Genomic DNA, 20,986 nt, shown 5'->3' with positions numbered 1-20,986 from the left:
AAATTCTAGCAGCAACAGTTTTCTATGGAGATATGGACCAAGAATGGATATGTGCTAGTAATTTTTTTAAAAAATTAACAACTAGTAGTATGAATTAAATCAATATGGTCACATTAAACTCAAATTTTTTCACTGACAAGAGGTAAGTAAATGTGAACCTAATTAACATATTTCCCAACAAAAAAATCTCTAGTAAGTATAAAGCAGTGGTTATCACAAGTCACTTAGGGTCAGTGATGATGACAGGGAGGGAATGAGGGAAGAGCATTATGGTAACAGGTGTGAGCCATTAAAAAAAAAAGATACATGGAAAGAAAGGTTAATTAAGGGGCCTGATAAGATGGTTCAATGGGAAAGGTACCTGCTGCTAAGCCTGATAAACCTGTTGGGTATCTGGGACCCACATGGTGGAAGGAGAGAAATAACTCCCACACACTGTCTTCCCATCTCTACATATGTACACACACACAGTAAATAATGTAATGTTTTAAAAGTAGTATTAAGTTAATGGCTCAGAAGTTTAACTTTTGGGAGGTGAATATGTTTGAAATATATGAATGAAAATGTCATAATGAAACCCATTAGTATGTATAATTAATATATGCTAAAAAATATTTTTAAAAGTATAAAATTTGAGTTGGGGACATAGTTCAGTCGCAAAGTGCTTTCACTGGCTATTATTCCTGAGGCCCTAGGTTCAATCCCCATTGTTGAAAACAACTTAACATTCTGTTGAGCTCTGTTTTATTGCCATTTTAAAAGAAAGAGGGAAAGAAAGATAAGAACAAACAGAGGAGAAACTGAGGGGTGGCTAGATGGCTCAGTGGGTAAAAAAATGCTTGCCATGCAAGCCTGACAATCTGAGTTAGAGCCCCAGGACCCACGGTGGGGGAATCAACTCCTGAGAATCGTTCACTGACCTCCACACATGCACCATGGTATGTGTACCCCAACCACTTAGCCACCTATCCCTGCACACATACATATTCCACGCAAAATAATCACAATAATTGTGAAATGAAATAGAAATTTAAGAAAAACAAAAGAAAGAGAAAATGGACCAAGTAGAAAGATGAAGCTTTCACATGAAACAGAAATATGAAAAACAGTAAATAAAACTGTTTAGCAGGGACTAAGAAATCAAGAAAAACTGATTCAGGGGCTAGAGAGATGCCTCAGTAGTTACTTTCGAAGACTCGAATTCAGTTTTCAGCACCCACAGTAGGCAGCTCAGAACCACTGATAACTCCAGTTCCAGGAGACCTGACTCCCTCTTCTGTCTTCTGCGGACACTTGCACATATGTGACACATACAAACACAGGCACACACATAAACTTTTGTGTAACTCATTAATTATCAGCTAGTGGGAAGCCCAGACCCTGGCGGCTTTGTGTCTGCTATCTCCCGCAGAGTGCCACTGAAAACGCCCACCCGACCCACACACTGCACAGCTCCCTTTCCTTCCCGGCCACTTTCTCCAGTGACCAAATGTCCTCACCGCCGATGTGAAACTGAAAAGGAAATTACTTTACCTGAACTCACGGTACCATCTACCACCTATTCCTTTTGATATAAACTAACCTGAGTTACTCTCAAGAAGGATAACATAACAAAATTAGGCAACTGCTCAAAATTTCGAAGTTTCTTAGTGTAAAATGAAGTCCGAAGGCTTCCACCCAGCTTCCATCTTCTATTTCTTTCTGAATGTCCACATTTTATCACAGTGATCTACTAAAAATAAACAGCGCTTTTCCCTCCTCAATAGGGCACTAATCACGATTATGTTGGGTCACTTGCAAAATGGGTCACTCCCAGATCTTTCACTTCATACAGGTTTGGAAATAATGCTACAGAAGATTCAAGTTCACACTGCGCTTTCATAACTATCAAGATAAACTGGTTTTTATAAATGGTGGAGAAGACCTAACAAATTTGTAAAAGCTTCTTAAAAAACAATGGTCTCAGGACAGGACTTATAAAGATATCTGCCCTGGGGCTGGAGAGATGGCTCAGCAGTAAAGAGAGCAGGTTCAATTCTCAGCACCCACAAGGCAGCTGACAACCATTCGTAACTCCAGTTCCAGGGAAATCTGATACTCTCTTCCGATCTCCTTGGGCATTGCATGATGTAGATGTACTTACATACACACATGCAGACAACACACTCACACACATAAAAGTAAATTTTATTTATTTTTTTGGGTGTTTTTGAGACAGGGTCTCCCTGTAGCCTCAGCTGTCCTGGAACTCACTATGCAGATCAGGCTGGCCTTGAACTCACAGAGATACGCCTGCCTCTGCCTCCCGAGTGCTGGGATTAAAGGCGTGCGCCACCATGCCCGGCTAAAAGTAAATATTTTTTTAAAAAAGATATCTGACTCACCACACAACACTGTCTTATAATGGAGAATATCTAACAAAGGCAGGTTTTTTGTAAATTTCTAAATTAATTTTTATGAAATTTTGTATAAGTTTAAATCATATTAAAAGAATAGAATAATAGCAAATTAATATATTATATAAAAATAAGTATAATGTGGTCGGGCAAGGTGGTGCATGTCTTTAGTCCCAGCATTCGGGAGGCAGAAGCAAGATGATCTCTCTGAGTTCCAGGCCAGCTGGTGCTACAGGGAAACCCTGTCTCAAAAAGACCAAAGAAAAAATAAGTATAATGTATGGAAGCAAATTAAGTATAATGTGGTCGGGCAAGGTGGTGCATGTCTTTAGTCCCAGCATTCAGGAGGCAGAAGCAAGATGATCTCTCTGAGTTCCAGGCCAGCAACACAGTCACAAGAACACTGAAAAAGTATTAAAGACCTCTATCTGCTACTAACCCAAATACAAACAGCAAAAGCTTCCATTGCCTCCCTTTTATCCTTTATGAAAGGAGGGTACAGAGCTGGGTGTGGTGGCGCACACCTTCAATCCCAGCACTTGGGAGGCAGAGGCAGGCGGATCTCTGAGTTCAAGGCCATCCTGGTCTACACAGTGAGCTCCAAGCCAGTTGAAGCTACAGGGAAACTCTGTCTCAAAAAGATCAATCAATCAATCAAGGACGATACAATTGCTTGCTCTGACGTCCTCATCTCAATCATTTTTATCAAAGACTCACCCTCAGTGCAGGTGCTTCTTTCTGGGAGGCGGAGCAAGAACTGTGGTTGGTGACACGCACACAAGCCGTGTGGGGAAACCAACTTCATTTTCTCATCTGGCAACTAGTTACAAGGGTACTCATTTTATAATTATTCTTTAAACCTTAAGATTGCATGTATAAACTCTTCTAAAGTTTGTATTTTGTAATATTACATACATATACTGAAAGTATTACGTAAATACTAGAAATTACCAGAATCACATCAAACATATTTGTCAAAATAAATTAAGCCCTAAGTGTTCAATATAAAGTATATTGTTAAATCCATGCCAGCATCTCTATTCCAATACTACAGGAAAAGAATAGCTTTTGTTAGATTTATGATAAATGCTACAATATACCTCAAACAATGTATGTTTTTAAGGATAATTTTACCTATATTCAATTTTTTTCTTCTGTGCTGACCTGAGATCTAACACCTCACAAAACACAAGGCTACTGTAGTAAGAACCCAAGTGAAGAACAGTAATGAAATCAAGAAAGCAAGAACTCTACAAAATATAAAACTAGTGGAGAGTGGAGAGCTGTCAGAGCGGATGACGGATCGGAAGCAGCACCCGTGAGACTGGGAGTTCGGATAAAAGAAAATCACGATAAAAAGCTATTCATGGGGTCCAGAGACAGGGCTCAACACTTAAGAGCACTGGATGTTCTTGCAGAAGACCCAAGTTCAAATCCCAGCACCCATATAGCAACCGACAACCATCCGTAACTCCAGTTCCAGGGGATTCAATGCTCTCCTGTCTTCCACGGGTATTGTACAACATGGATGCACTTACATACATGCAGGCAATACCCTCATACACATACAATAATTTAAAATTTTATAAAAAGCTACTTAATGGGCCAGGCATGATGGTTCATTCATGCCTTTAATCCCAGGACTTGGGAGGCAGAGGCAAGTGTTTCTCTTTGGGTTCGAGGACAGTATGGTCTATGTACCAAGTTCCACTAAAACTACATAGTGAGACCCTGTCTCAAAAAAACAAACAAAAACAGCAACAACAAAAAAGCTACTCATAGCAGAAAGAACATTTGCTACATAAGCAGGAGGACATGACTTCAAATCCCTAGCACTCACATAAAAAGCTGGGCATGGCCACACAAGCCTATAACCCCAGTACTGTGGGAGGCTGAGACATGAGGATCACTGGGGTTTGCTGGTCACCAATCTAGCTCAAGGTTCAGTGAGAGACCCTGTCTCAAGGAAATAAGGTGGACAGTGATAAAGCAGGATGTCTTCCTGTGGCCTCTGTCCATGTACACACACACACACACACACACACACACACACACATACACACACCGCATGCGCGTGCACAAAATAAATAAATATATATGGAAAAAAAAAACCCACCCCTAGAGAAATAAGAAAAAAAGCTACAGCAAGAAGAATTAAGACAAGATTTTCCTCCCAAAGGAAAGCACTGGTGGTTCTGAGAGGATGGCTTGGTCGGTAAGTGCTTGCCTCTGGAATATGAGGACCTCAGTTGGGACCCCCAGGAGCTATGTGAAATAGCCAGGTGTGACAGAACACACCTGTAACCCCACAGCTGGGAAGATAAAGGAGGATTCCTAGGGCTCGCTAGTCAGTCGGTCTAGCTGAACTGATGAGCTCCAGGTTCAATGACAGACCCTGTCTCAAAAAACGTAAGGTGGAGGGGAATCGAGGAAGACACCTGATGTCACATACATGTGTGCGTGCACATGAACACATACACATTAAAGATTTTTAGTACTAGTTTTGTACTCTGTTTAATTGTGTTGTAGCTCGTATCTCACTGGGAAAGGATTTTTTGTTTGTTCTTCCTTCTACACCTTCTCTCTCTGATGTGCACATTTTCCTTCTCATTCTTTATGACCTCTTGCCTCCTTCCCCGTTCCCTTTCCACTTCACTACTTAAATACTGATACACATACCTCCACGCCCGAAGAACTATCAATTGCAGTTTGCCTAGTCAGTACTCTGAGTGCTCCTATCTCTACACCTCACAGGGGACACAGCAAAGTGCACGTGCCATCTTCTGCAGCTACACTGCTGTCAAGCCATCACAGCTGGTACTACATCAGCTTTCTCCCCGAAAGTAAATCCAACCAAAAACAATCTACCAGGATGACTTACACAAAAAGTTTCATTAAGGGGGAAAACTAAAATCCAGAGGACACACAGGTCCCAAAGATGCACAAAACACAACAAAGAAATATAAACAAAGATGAGAGAACATTCCACTATGACACACTCACAAGCTGACACTGTCTCAAACCTGGAAAACGGATATAAGATAGCTGATATGCATAAAAAAATTTCAGAGACCTATCCTAAAAAGGGTCCGTGACAGGCTAGGCGTGGGGGTGCACACCTCTGATCCCAGCACTCTGGAGGCAGAACTCAACAGAACTCTGCATCCGAGGTCAGCCAGGACTACTTATTGAAGACTGTCTCAAAACCACCTCTCCCCCTAAAAAGGGGGTGGGGTGGGAGATTGGAGGGATGGGACCAATGACCATACAGAGGACCCAAGTAGACAGATAAGGCGATATATTGTTCAGGACACAGACAAGAAAGGTAGCAAAGTGGATGAGAATTAGTAACTTGATGGAACAATTTTAAAGACACAGAGGAAAAAATTGCCAAGGAAACAGACACTAAAAAAGACCCAAACAGAAACTCCAGAAATGAAAGAATTAACACATACAAACATAAAACTGGGGCTGGAGGGATGGCTCAGCAATTAAGAGCACTGGATACTCTTTTTTTTTTGGGGGGGGGTGTCTTTTTGAGACAGGGTCTTCCTGTAGCCCTAGCTGTCCTGGAACTCACTATGTAGACCAGGCTGGCCTTAAACTCACAGAGTTTAAACTCTGCCTCCCGAGTGCTGGGATTAAAGGCATGCGCCACCACGCCCGGCATCATTGGCTACTCTTTTCTTGCTGAATACCCAGGTTCAAGTCCCAGCAGCCACATGGTGGTTAACAACCATCTGTAACTCCAGTTCCAGGGGATGTGACACCCTCTTCTGACCTACAGAGGCACTGCACAACAGGTGTGCACTTATATAGATGCAGGCAATACACTCATACACATAAAATAATAAATAAACATTTAATATATAAAACTGGGGCTGGAGAGATGGCTCAAAGGTTAACAGCACTGGCTGTTCTTACGGAAGACCCAGGTTCCTATCCCAGCACCCATATGGCAGCTAACAAGCATCTGTAACTCTAATCCCAGGGGATATGACACCCTCTTCTGTCCTCCACAAACACTGCATGACATGGGTGCACTTATACACATACAGGCATAACACTCATACACATAAAAATAAATAAAACTGATACAAATTCTTTCATGTAAGAAAATTATGTACAAATGTTTAAATAAAATATAACACAAGAACTCCAAAAAGCTGAATTCTCTCTAATTTTATCAATAAATGCCTTAAGGCATTTATTGAATATTAAAACAGGCTGGAGAGATAGCTCAGTGGTCAAGAGCACTGGCTACTCTTGCAGAGGACAGAGGTTCAATTTCTAGCACCCACATGGCAGCTTACAACTGTAACTCCAGTTCCAGGAGATCTGACGCCCTCTTCTGGTCTCCATGGGCATGCATGGGTGTACTTACAAAACACTCATACATATAAAAATTAAATTTTCTTTAAAAGAGTATCAGAATAGCCTCAGAAAGCCAGGCATGATTGGATCTCTGTGAGATGGAGGCCAGCCTGGTCTCCATAGCAAGTTCAAGGCCAGCTTGGGCTACAGGAAGACCCTGTCCTAAGAGGACACACACACACAAAAAAAAAAAAAGGCCTCAGGAAGAGTATTCAACATTTTTTAAAGTTTACTAATTCAACAATTTCCAATTCTAGTAATAGAAGAGTAATATTCAAATGGCAGAGGAAAAATAGAAATGCTTTACTTACAGGTGACCCAAGACAAGGTGGATTTTCTATGGGTTTTATCACATTGTGTCTTTGTGTGGAGTCAAGAAAGACATCATCCCAATGTCCTTTCTCAATTAATTCCTTGAAAATAAATTTGTCAATAACTATCAGAATATTCTTAATTATATAACGAACAAATCTATGTATCAGATAATATGACCATATCTTGGTGAAGAAAATATTTTACCTTTTTAATTTTGGAAAGCTCAGTTACTGCTTGCTTATTTCCAGGTTCCAGAAGTAAAACAGTTTCAAAATCTAATGCAAATTAAAAAAAAAAAAAAGTAGTGAATTACTTCATGAAGTAATGATATAAGTAAGTCATGATATATTTATTTAGTAATTTCTTTTGTGACAAGCTCCCATGTAGCCCACGTTGTCCTTGAACTGGCTATATAGCCAAAGAGCACCCTAAACTCCTGATCTCTCTGCCTCCACCACCCAAGTGTTGGGATTATAAACATGCCACCACACTTGACAGCAATCTCATTTTTATCACGAGAAGTTTTGCTCAGGACATGAAGAAATAGAGGAGCTACAGTAAGAATCAGTGTTTACTGAGAGCTGTTCTAGTTGTCTCATGGTCCTGTGAATTACTACAGGCTTAGTTTACAGATGACACAACTGAGACTTAGGGACTTAGCACAGCTCACACTACTAACAAACGATAGAGCAGCTTTCCAAGTGGACAGAATCTAAGAGAATTCCACATTCTAGAATATTATTCAGTTTTTTAAAAGAAAAGAAGGGCTGGAGAGATGGCTCAGCAGTTAAGAGCACTGGCTGCTCTTGCAGAAGACCCAGATTTGATTTCCAGCACCCACTTGACAGTTAATACCCATCCTTAACTCCAGTTTCAGGAAATCTGATGCCCCTCCTGGCATCCATGGGCATTGTATGCACGTGGTACACTTACATAAATGCAGGAACAAAACACTAATACATATAAAACAAAATAAATTTTTCAAATTTTAAAAAATAAAAAGGAATGAAGCCAGGTGTGGTGGCACAAGCCTGTAATCCCAGTGCTTGGGAGGCAGAGGCAGAAAGACTGCTGTGTGTTCAAAGGCTAGCCTGGACTACAAAGTGAGTTCTAGGCCAGCCAGGGATGCACAGTAAGACCCTGTCTCAGAAGTCTGAGAAAGATTCAGTGAAATGGCTCAGCTGGTAAAAAGCACTTGCCACCAAGCCCAACAACCTGAGTTCTAGCCCCAGAACTCAACCCACATGGTGGAGAGAAAAGATCCCCTGTAAATTGTCCTCTGATCTACACATACAATGTAAAAAAGAGGTTTTTTTAAACTAAAAAAAAAAAAAGAAAAAGAAAAAAATTCTGATGTATGCCTCAGCACATAGAAAGCTTGAAAACATGCTAAGTTAAATAAACCACACGCAAAAATACTGTCATGGGGGCTGGAGAGATGGCTCAGGAGTTAAGAGTAGGGGACCCATGTTCAGTTCCCAGCACCCACATGGTGGCTAACAACTGCCCATAACTCCAATTCCAAATGATCCAGCACCCTCTTCTGGCCTTCATGGGCACTACACAACATGGGTGCACTTACATATATGAAGGCACAACACTCATAAAATAAAAATAAAGGCAGGCATGGCGGCACACAACTTTAATCCCAGCACTGAGGAAACAGAGGCAGGTGAATCTCTGTGAGATCAACGCCAGCCTTATCTACATAGTGAGCTCCAGACCAGCTGTGGTTAAAGGGAGAACCTGTCTTAAAAAGACACAGAGACACACTAATAATAAAATCAATCAAAAAACATTAAAAAAAAAAAAACTATTATGAGTCCTTCTATGTGGCATATCTAACATGGTCAGATTCAGCCCAGTATGGTGGCACATGCCTGTAATCCCGGTAGTCAGGAAGCAGAGGCGGGCACATTCAGGCCAGCTATAGCTACAGGGAGACCTTGTCTCAAAAACTAAAAATAAAAAAGTACTATGAAAGAGAGTGGCTGGCGAGGTGCCTCCTACTATTTCCCAGGCCCCAGTAGCTGGCTCCCTCTCTTCTCATTCTTGTTTTTTCTGCTCACCCATAATTCAGATTTTCCATTCAGTTTGGTTGGCAGTGAGGCAGAGAACACTATAAATATCAAGTCAAGCACACTCTGGAAGGTACAATCCTTCAAGCTTATTCATGATCTCCATAATATACTTTGCTAAATTCAGTATCTTTAAACTGTGGGAAGCTACAAAACTCTCTGCTATATCTCAGGGTGAGCATCCAGGTTATTAGAAAGTTATTAGAAATCTTACCTTGTTTGGCCTCATTTATCTTTCCCAAAAATGTTCTCGCAGTTCCTCTTCTGGCAAACGCTTTAGAATACGAGCCATCTAGTAAGATAGCTTGGGTACAGTCTCTTTCAGCTTCTTCATATCTATTGAACATGACAAGATTATTAACTAGAAAAAAATGCAACTTATAGAAGTTATTAGAAAGTTATTAGAAATCTTACCTTGTTTGGCCTCATTTATCTTTCCCAAAAATGTTCTCGCAGTTCCTCTTCTGGCAAACGCTTTAGAATACGAGCCATCTAGTAAGATAGCTTGGGTACAGTCTCTTTCAGCTTCTTCATATCTATTGAACATGACAAGATTATTAACTAGAAAAAAATGCAACTTATAGAAAACATTACACAAGCTGTGTATGTGTGTGTGTGTGTGTGTGTGTGTGTGTGTGTGTCTGTGTGTGTCTTTTTGGGACAGGGTCTCCCTGTAGTCCCAGCTGACCTGAACTCACTATGTAGACCAGGCTGGCCTTGAACTCACAGAGATCTGCCTGCCTCTGCCTCCCAAGTGCTGGGACTAAAGGCGTGTGCCACCATGCCCAACCATAAGCTGTTTTTCATACTGTTTTCTTCTGTTCTGTTCTGAGAATAAGTCTTAATACACAGTAAGCCCAGGCTGGCTTAAAACATGCAATCCCCCTACCTCAGCTCCCCAAGTGCTAAGATTAAAGCATACACATGCCCAGCTCTCAAGAGTGCTTCTAATTATAAAAGCATGTAATTTCAATTAACAATTTTCAAATCTGTATTTGAGAGCAAAGGCTATTTTCAAAATTTCTCATTCCCACGGTATCTCAGAACCATCGTGTAAGGAAGGAAAAAGTAAGGTGTCAGACTACAAGAAGTCAGGGAGGAGTCTACGGGAAAGGTGGACTCCACGATGGTAAACATGAGCAGAGTGGACAAAACAGCAGTGCTGACAGCCATCTCTACCCCTCCACATGTAACGGCACTGCAGTTCCAACCTGTGTTATAGGATTCCTGATACAGCTTCATTAATCCTCATAGTACCTAACGCTTAAAAAAAAACAATCTACATGAAATTCAAGGTTCATTATGTATGTGGTGACACATCATATGATTCTTTGAATAAGTACTACTCAGCTAAGCAACCATCAGTTCAAACTGACAGGCATTAGTCTACTATTTTTAAGAAAAGAGCTAAGAACAGCTTAAACACAAACACACACAAACCAAAAACACCTTCAGACCCTCCCAAAACAATAATTATTGCTATTAGGAGTAGCAAACAGTATTATGGCTATTTATGAAATATTCTTTAGGGATGAAATGTTACAATAATCTGTGACTTGCTTCATAATAATATAGAGGAAAAGGTATGGCTTATTAAAATTAGACAAAAGATACCTAAACTCACTGCACTACTTTCTCAAGTTTGAAAACCTGCATTAAGAATAATTTTTTCAGGGCTAAAGAGATGGCTCAACAGTTAAGAGCACTTACTCCTCTTCTAGAGGACCCAGGTTCAGTTCCCAGCACCTAAATGGCAGCTAACAACTGTTCTAACTCCAGTTCCATGGGATCTGATGCGTCTTCTGGCACATGGTGCACCTGTATACATGAAGGCAAAACATTCATAACACATAAAATAAAAACATTTTTAAGCTGGGCATGGTGGCGCACGCCTATAGTCCCAGCACTCAGGAGGCAGAGGCAGGAGGACCTCTGTGAGTTCAAGGCCAGCCTGGTCTACATATGAATTCCAGGACAGCTGGGGCTACAGGGAGACCCTGCTTCAAAAAGACCAAAAAAAAAATTTTTAAGAGTATTTCTTCAATCTCTTATGACTACATTCTCCCAAAGCCTAAATAAATGCCATCCTATCCTCAAAACAGACCTCATATTTGTAGAGATGTATTTATTTATTTATGCTTGTTTTCCCTTCACTGCCAACCATATCATGCAAAGCCCTCAGAGACCAGAAGATGGCATCGAATCCCCTGGAACTGGAGTTACAGATGGTTGTAACTCCACCATGTAGGTGCTGGGAATCAAATCCCAATCCTCTGCAAGAGCAGCCAGTACTCTTAACCACTGAGCCTTATCTTTAGCCCTGACCTAATATTTCTTGTGTGTGTGTATGTGTGTGTGTGTATGTCTTTATTTTGTACCAACATCGTATTTTTAAAATAATATCAGAGGTTTTATTTTTTGTTATTTGTTTTGGTTTTTTGAGGCAGGATCTCATGTACCTCAAGTTGGCCTCAAACTTGCTACATAGCCAGGATGACCATAAACTCCTGATCCTCCTTGCCACTACCTTCCAAGTGCTGGGATTACTACCCCCTCTGATTTCTCTGATTTACTACTTAAAGCAAGATGAAGACCATGTGTGTTCATGCTCCTATCAGTGTATTTGTTATTTGTGTGACTACATAAGTTTCCCATTTGAAGGGACTTGTACAGGCCCTGCCCCTATCTCTGCCACTGTGTCCTGGATAACAGCCATAGAGATCGTGAATCTCTCCACCCCCTACCACATCTGAACCTGTAGGACACAGCCTTACTAACCCCTCTACTTCACCCCACTGACTCATGCTACTTTGTCGGGGTTCTACGAGCTCTGAACTCCTCCATGTCTGCTTTCTCACACCTGTGCTCATCTGTACCCATGGTCTTCCCACCTGTGTACCCACATGCCATGTCCCTCATAATGTCATCACAGTGTATTTTAATTACCATTGTCTCCTTTTCTGCCTCTCCTTTAAGAAACTTCAAGCCCCGCCCCCTCAAAAAAAGCCAGGTGAGGTGGTACCAGAACTTGGGAAGGAGAGGCAGGTGGATCTCTGTGAGTTCAAGGCCAGCCTGGTCTACACAGCAGTTCCTGGACAGCTGGGGCTACAGGGAGACCCTCTCCCCGCAAAAAACAAAGAAACTTGAATTTTCTTAAAAGGATCTGTACATTTGCTCTCTATATACTTAATACCTTCCATGGTGCCTACAGAACACCTAACACATTTTAGTGCAATAAATGTTTGCTATATACATAAATCAGAAAACTACTATAATTTAAAAAAAAAAAAAACAAGATAAATGTTTAGGAAGACAAAAAAATAAATTCACTCATTCTAAAAATCTGAAATCTCCAAGAAGGCAGATGATTAATCTTTCACAATAGATTCATGTGTTTTAAAATCATTAAATATCCCTTATGCACTTCAACTGTAAACTGGATTTTGGAAAAATCCAATTTATGCATACCTCTTAGATGATGGGAAAGACAAACTAATACAAAATAGAAATAATATAGTTCAGATAATGGCAAAATCCCTGCCTAGCCTTGGCTCCTGAAGCTCTTCTGACCTCAGGTCTGCCTGCTCTATGCTTCCTCCAGCTCTAGACTCCAGCCTATTCCCAATCAGCAGTAAGTGAACCCTCTGCTAAACCAAGTCATAGCTAGATTCCAGTTCTAACACCAAGATTCTACCTTATTTCTGGGACCAACGTTTAACACTGTTTCCTAGTGCTAACAGACCTGGGTTCTTTTCTTGTCCTATCTCTGTGTTTCACTTCAAGAATGGAACCTAGATATGTTCTGGATCCATCCTCTTCAACAACTAGAGTCCTGCCCCACACTTCTGGCCACATAATTTATTAGCACCTCATCAGCACTCTAAGCATCCACCAGCCTACATTTCCAATTTGCCTGCCTGTAGACCTTGTTACTGTAACTCAAGCATGCCTTACTGATCTCTTGATGCCAATTACTGAAACTCACTACCACATGAGAAACATACATTAGCTGGTGTCTCTCCGTCTCTATCTCTGTCTCTCTCTGTGGTGTATGTGCTCCCGCATGTGCATGTGGAGGCCAGAGGTCACTCTCAACCTTTTAGGGGCAGGGTCTCTTAATGAATCTGGAGCTCACCAATTGACTAGAATACTGACCAGGCAAACCCCTACAATCCACCTGGCTCACCTTCTAGTGCTGGGATTCCAGGAATGTGCCACCATGCTCAGCTTTCTATGCGATGCTAGAGGTCCACACTCAGGCCCTCATGCTTGTACAGCAAGCACTTTACCCGCTGAGAATGTCCCCAGTCCAGGAAGTGGATTTCTTACCTTGCTGTTCCCCCACATGCTGGTAGGTAACTGTCTATTCTGCTAGCTCTCCCTTTCCCACTACCAGTCAATTTAGTCAGCTCTCATCTTGACAGTTATAGGAACTCAAGCTATGAAGAATTGTTCAAGCTTCAAAAGTTACCCTACTTGTGTTCTACATTAGCCTCTGTGAAACTAAAAGATATACTAGGAAAAAAAATTAAATTATTTTTGAGGCAGGGTCTCCCTGTAGCCCCATCTGCCCTGGTACTCACTATGCAGACCAGGCCAGCCTTGAACTCATAGAGATTCACCTCCCTCTGCCTCTTGAGTGCTGGGATTAAAGACATGCCCTACAATGCCCAAAATTAAAAATATTTTTAAATATATACTAGAAAAATAATACAAATAAGAGTTATATATTCTAGGGGCTAGAGAGATGGCTCGATGGTTAAGAGCACATCTGCTCTTGCAGAGGACCAGGGTTCAGTTTCCACAAGCACATGGCAGTTAACAACCATGTTACTCTAGTTCTAGGGAATCTGCTATCCTCCTCTGGCCTCCATGTGATGTGCTTATATACATGCAGACAAAACATTCATGAAGATAAAAATAAAAGAGTCATATTTTCTTTGAATTTAAACTATATTCTGCTAACTTGATCTACATTACTAAGGTGATTATCAACTAAAGTAATAAAACCAACACAATGGTATACTCATAAATGCAGATTACTCTCTCACTTCTAAGACGGTATTTGGGGCATTGGACAAACCTAAAGAACTCAGGTCTTAAAATTTTTAAACCAATACGCAAGATCAAAATTTTCATAAGCAGGGTTAGAGAGATGGTTAAGAGCACTGGCCGCTCTTGCAGAGGACCCAGGTTTGATGCCCAGCACCCAGATGGCAGCTAACAACCATCCATAACTCCCTGTTCCAGGGGAATTCAATGCCCTCTTCTGACCTCCATGGGCATTGCACAACACAGGTGCACTTACATACATGCAGGTAATACACTCATATACATAAAATAAAAATATTTTTAAATTTTAAAACTGTTAAATGTTCAGCCAAGTGTGGTGGCACACACCTTTAATCCCAGCAGAGGCAGGCAATCTCTTAGTTCCAGGCCAGCCTGGTCTACATAGTGAGTTCCAGGCCAGCTGGGACTACAGGGAGACCCTGTCTCAAAAAGAAAAAAAAGTTCATAAGCTATCAAAAGATAGAATGATTATTACTAATTAATAAAAGATATAGCTCTTGTGCCAATCTACAGTAAATTTTCATCCTGAAAAGGAGAAGGTAAGCAGTACTTACTTCTGAATCTTAAGATAGGCCATTGCTCTGTTAGCTGGAAGTAGGGCATTGGTGCCATCTGCTGCTATCCCTCTAGTATAGCATTCGATTGCTCTTTCATATTTTCCCTCTTTGAAAAATCCATTCCCCTATTGTTTTGGAGAAAATTATGAAAATCAGAATGTACACAGAAAAATGAACTGAATTTAAATCTTAAACATACCAAATATAAATATTAAATCAATCTGGTTGCCAGAAATCTAGTTTAGAGACTGGGGAGATGGCCCAGTAGGTAGGACCTAAATTTGGATCCCCAGCATTCATGTAAATCCCTAGCCTGGTGACGTTAGCTTGGAATCCTTGCCCTTGAGGGTAGATACAAGAGGTTCCAGGGAGCTTACCTGGTCAGTCAGTCAAGCCAGTTGGTGAGCCTCAGGTTCAGTAAGAGAAGCTAAGATTGTAAGTGACAAAGACCCTCTGGCCTTCACATAGTATATGCACTTTCAGATACAGGTGCACACACACATAACACACACTACACACACACACAAAATTAAAAATACAAAAATAAAATGAATTTTTTTAATGATGCTATTCTCTTTTCAGCACTAAAAGGATAAAATGTCTACTGCGACATTACTCTACAACACAACACTTGTCATTCTACTAAATATTATACAAACATTACTCTAAGTCTTCAGTTATATTAGAAACTGATAAAAAATGGGCTGGGGGAGGTAGAGTTGGAGAAATGACTCAGTGGTGATGAGAACTGGCTGCTCTTTGAGAGGACGTGGTTCCTAGCACCCACACAGCAGCTAGCAACTGTCCATAACTCCAGTTCCAGAGGATCTGACGCCCTCTGATGGCCCTGCATGCATTTGGTGCACTTAAATCCACACAGGCAAAACACACATAAAAAGTTTTTAATTAAAGAAAAAAAAAAAATGGAGCCAGATACGGTGGCGCATGCCTGTAGTCCCAGCACTCGGGAGGCATGAATATGATGAGCAAAGCTGGTGTGGTGGCACATGCCTTGAATCCCAGCACTCTGAAAACAGAGACAGGGTCTCTGTGAGCTCAAGGTCAGCCTGGTCTACATAGCAAGTCAGGCCAGTCAGGGCTGCATAGTGAGGCCCTGTCTCAAAAATTAAAATAAAATAATAAAATGAATATGCTGAATAAAATAGGGAAGAAAGGAGGTAGGGCTGGGGATGTAGCTCCGTGCCCAGCATGTTAAAGGAGAGGAGGAGAGGAGGAGGAGGAGGAAGAGGAGGAGGAGAAGGAGGAGGAGGAGGGGAAGGGAAACAAGAGGGGAGGGGGAGGGAAGGGTAGGAGGACAGAAGAACTGAAAACTCACTGGCAAGGTCTCGTGTCTTAGGCTGGCCTCAAAGCCTACAGAGCTGAGAATGGTCTTGCATTCTTACCTCCCAAGTGCTAAGACTGGGGATGGGAACTACCATACCCCACTCTAAACTCAAGTAACTGTGTTTGTGAAAGAACACAGTACTGGGATAATACTGCCCACTCTTCAATAACATTAACATATATAAGAAATTAAACTGTACTGAAATATAACATTTATAATCATTCAAGTAATGTCACAATCAATGATTCCATAAATACCTATTAGGAATCCTCTGAGGACTCAAAGAGCATTTATCTTTTCACTGAAGATTTGTAAAGGAATATCAGAAATAGTCCCAAGTGAATAACAAGACTGTAACTTATTTCTATGCTGAATTTGTAAGTATCTCCATGTAAATTTACATGTAGCTTGTTCCCTAAACTTAAATGTTTCTATAATTGTTTTAGTGTAAAATTATTATTATGCGCTGGACGTGGTGGCGCATGCCTTTAATCCCAGCACTAGGGAGGCAGAGGCAGGAGGATCTCTGTGAGTTTGAGACCAGTCTGGTCTACATATAGTGAGTTCCAGGCTGCTGAGGCAACAGAGAGACCCTGTCTCAAAAATAGCAACCCCCCCCCAAATTATTATGTATATGTCATCAATAGCTCAATTCTGAATTAGTATCCACCAGGGGTTTTAGTGTACTTTATTTCCACTTCCTATTCCAGAAGAATTTTAATGTTAGAGACAGAAAGTTCACTGATACCCAAAGCACTGAGAGTAAGCCTGCTCGCTGCCGCCGGCCCTCACATTACCCGGTCTTTCTCGGACATGGCTTTCTGCTTGCTCTGCTGCTCTTCCACTTGTTTCTTCTCTCCTTCGGCAGATTTCATCACTGCTGCAGCTGCTTTGGGATTCGAGTCGTCTCTGGATTTTAAAGCCTAGGAGACAAACCACTCAGCTAAAATAAACAAAACACGAGATGCATCTATATTGGCTTTAAAATGTAAACTAGTCAAATACATGACAGTTTCTGCTATGTGCAAATTGGAGTAGCATTTTCTACTCTAATTCACTTATTAAAGTAAAAAGTATATACATATATATGTATGTGTAAAACAAATTTCATATGCTTATTTCAATTAAATAAGCAGTGCCTGTTGTGGTAGTGCACGCCTTTAATCTCAGCACTTGGAAAGTAGAAGCAGGTGGATCTCTGAGAGTTCCAGGCCAGCCTGATCTATATAGTGAGTTCCAGGCCAGCTGGAACAACAGGGAAACCCTGTCTCAAAAAAAAGAAAAAAAAAAAGCAGTAACCAACAAATGTAGCTCTTTTCATACTACTGGGAAAAAAGCAGTAGTTCTAGTAGTTCTGAAGGCCCCAGCCAACTGTTTAAAGCAACACTTCACTTTATATATAGCAATACAATTTACATGTTACATAACACTGTTATAGGATGATCTGATAGGTTCTTTTTTAATTTTACTTTCATTTTATGTGTATGAATATTTGCCTGCATGTTAAGTGTATCACACATGCATGCAATGCCCATGGAAGCCAGAAGAGGGCATCGGATCCTTGGATCTGGAGTCACAGATGGTTTTTAGTGGCCATGCGGGTGCTAAAAACCAAACCCAGGTCCTTTCCAAGAGCAACCAGTGCTCTTTAACTACTGAGCCATCTTTCCAGTCCCTGATACAGTTTTAAACAGAATTTTTTCACTTTTTCTAAGCAGGTCAATGTCAGTTAATCTTTATCACCACACTACCTCTACTTTACCAGTTTAAAACCTGATAATACAAAGAAATAAAATTATAAAACCTGTTAAGAAATCTGTAACATAGGCAAGGTGTGGTGGCATACACCTGTAATCCTGGCACTCAGGAGGCTGAGGCAGGATAATCACCAGGAGTTCAAAGCTAGCCTGGGCTACATATCAAGATCCTGAAAGCCAATTCTATAGTATGTACAAAATCTACACAAAAAGCTTCAACTTCGTGAAATAAAAGCCATAACTAACGCACTTGGTTACAAATTACCTGATCAATTTTCCTGAGTTCATTTGTTGCTTCAAAGTTATTTGGTTCCAGTTCTAATACTTTTTCATAATCTAATTAAAATAGAAAACAAAGAATTTTTTTAAAGGGAGATAGTTTTACAATTTGTACAAAACAAATCATTCGCTGCATGTGACCCAGAACAGCTCTTCTGGAGTTAAGAGGAATGAGCAACTACTAAGCTACTTTCTTCATTCCCTCTCGTGGTAGACAAATCCTAAGAAAACCCTTTGTTATTAAATTTAAATTTTTAAAAAATTATGTGTGTTTGTCTACATGTATATTAGTGCACATGTGGATGCAATGCCTGTGGAGGCCAGAAGGGAGCATAAGATTCCCTGGGACTGGAGTTACAGGGACAGCTGTTAAGTCACCATGTGGGTGCTGGGAACCAAACCCAGGTCCTTCATGAGAGTGCCTGCTCTTGACCACTGAGCCCTCTCCAGCCCCCAAGAAAACCTTTTAACAAATCACCTTCCACCAGCTCCAAGGTTATCTGCTATCATAAAGTGTATGTCAGTAAAGCCACAGCAGCAAAATACATTAGCATCAGCTTTATTCTTTCTCTGTAATTTATACTATAGAAATGTTTTCATAGAATTTACTAATAAAAACATGTTGCACTTTGCATGTACTATCTCCTGCCTCACAGCTACCAACAAGATGACTTCACCTTTATTTTAGAGAAGAGAAACTAGACATAAGAGAAGACACTAGTCACACATGGTGTGACAGCACACAATGTGATAAGAGTTTCAAGCAAAGTGTAACTGGTGGCAAGTAATACATTCTTTCCCAAAATAAGATTATCTTTTAAATTAAAGCAAGTTTTGTTCAAAACTTTATAAAACACTCTCTGAAGATAAGTTTATTGTCTTTATTTAATATTCTTTATATAGTGTGTGTTAAACTATCAAAGAAACTTTTAGCCAAGTGTGGACCTTCAATTCCCAGCAATTGAGAAGCAGAGACAGGCAGATCTCTTGAGATTCAGGCCAGCCTGATCTATGTATCAAGTTCCAGGCCAGCTGGGGCTACAGGGAGACCCTGTCTTTAAAAAAAAAAAAAAAAAAAAAAAAAAAAAGGTAATATCCTAAAGGGAACTGATACCTTTTTTGGCATCCTCTAATTTTTGCAAAGCAAATCGAGCAGCACCTCGTCTGGCATAAGCCTTTGTGTAACTTCTACTTAAGGCAATTGCTAAATTGCAATCAGATTCGGCAACAGCAAATCTGCAATTTAAAAAAAATTAAATGACGTTAATAAAAATCATTTATTAAACAAAAAATTCAAAATTTGCTTCTGAAATTCCTTAGAGATTTACTTCCCAACTAAAGGTATGTCTCCCATCCTTTATTTAATCCTACCAAAAACAGTCTCCCCAGCCCCTACCCCAGTATCAGGGATCCAACACGGGATCTTGCACACGCCAGGCAATGTTCTACCACTGAGCTACACGCCCAATAATCCTTTTTTTTTTATTTAATATTTTATTTATTTTTATTTCATGTGTATGCATGTATTGCCTGCATGTAGGTAAGTGCACCCATGTCATGCAATGCCCATGGAGGACAGAAGAGGCTGTCAGATCCTCTGGAACTACAGTTATGGACAGTTGTTAGCTGCCATGTGGGTGCTGGGATTTGAACCCGAGTCTTCTGCAAGAACAGTCAGTGTTCTTAACCACTGAGCCACCTCTTCAGCCCCAAGCCCAATAATTCTTAATGGTAAAACTAATAACATTCACTTAATGTAAAAAACAAAGCTAATTATCACTACTTTTCTTCTGAATTGTAGTAGAGGTCTTCTGTGCTGTTACACACACACACACACACACACAAAGTGGGGGGAGCTGGAGAGATGGCTCAGTAGTTAAGAGCACTGGGTGCTCTTGCAGAGGATCAGGGTTTGAAGTCTAGCACCCACATGGCTGTGAACAACCATCCATAACTCCAGTTCCAGGGATCTGACACTCTTCTGACCTTTGTGGGCACTGTACAACACAGGTACCCCTATATACATGCAGGCAAAACATTCATACACACACAGTAACAAAAAATATTTTTTTAAAAAAATCAAAGGGCTGGAGAGATGGCTCAGCGGTTAAGAACACTGACTGTTCTTGCAGAAGACCCAGTTCGAATCCCAGCACCCACATGGCAGCTAACAACTGTCCATAACTCCAGTTCCAGGGGATCCGACAGCCTCTTCTGTCCTCCATGGGCACTGCACAACATGGGTACACTTACCTACATGCAGGCAATACAAGCATACACATAAATTAAAAATAATAAAAAAATGTTTTTTAAAAAATGAAAGAGAGGGAAGACAGTTTTTTTTTAAATTGGCAACAAAGAAAGAAAACTGATTATTCTCACACAATAGCTAAAGAGAGAAAATTTAATGTAGAGACATTTACTGAAATGGCTGCTTTATTACCGACAAATAAAACACTGTAAGACAATAAAAGGCATACAAGACACAGATGCAGAAAATTACAAGACCACTTTTGAGGATATTAAAACGTCAGTGGATGTTATTTTGCATCCACCTATAATAAGGTACAATGAATAATCAAATTATCTTCAAACTTATCTATAAATCAAATACAATTCTAATCAAAACCCCAACAGGATGTTTAGATTCTAAAATATATAGTACCAAGTAAAAGGCACAGCACCAAGGACACACAGGACACTCTTGAATAAGGGAAATACATCTGACATCAGACGTCAAGACTTACAAGGCTACCACGGATGATATGGAATGAATGTGCAAACAAGCAGCAGAGCAATGTAAAACAGTAAG

At 40.5% G+C, this 20,986-nt stretch overlaps 1 protein-coding gene across 1 annotated transcript in view; it reads right to left on the bottom strand.

Moving 5' to 3' along the window:
- Rpap3 (RNA polymerase II associated protein 3) overlaps nt 1-20,986 on the bottom strand; it is a 48,109-nt gene that overhangs the window by 9,441 nt on the left and 17,682 nt on the right. The window contains exons 6-12 of the mRNA XM_008841302.2: nt 19,289-19,410; nt 18,161-18,231; nt 16,936-17,061; nt 14,791-14,918; nt 9,578-9,699; nt 7,290-7,360; nt 7,082-7,183 (exon numbers count right to left, since the gene is read on the bottom strand). Coding sequence (XP_008839524.1) covers nt 7,082-7,183; nt 7,290-7,360; nt 9,578-9,699; nt 14,791-14,918; nt 16,936-17,061; nt 18,161-18,231; nt 19,289-19,410 — 742 coding nt within the window. The remainder of the gene's footprint in view (nt 1-7,081; nt 7,184-7,289; nt 7,361-9,577; nt 9,700-14,790; nt 14,919-16,935; nt 17,062-18,160; nt 18,232-19,288; nt 19,411-20,986) is intronic.

This window comes from Nannospalax galili, unplaced genomic scaffold, assembly GCF_000622305.1.
Source record: "Nannospalax galili isolate Female #2095 unplaced genomic scaffold, S.galili_v1.0 scaffold841, whole genome shotgun sequence".
Classification (NCBI taxonomy): domain Eukaryota; kingdom Metazoa; phylum Chordata; class Mammalia; order Rodentia; family Spalacidae; genus Nannospalax; species Nannospalax galili.
The sequence above is the reverse complement of the archived record's forward strand: the minus strand, read 5'-3'. Positions and strand labels throughout refer to the sequence as shown.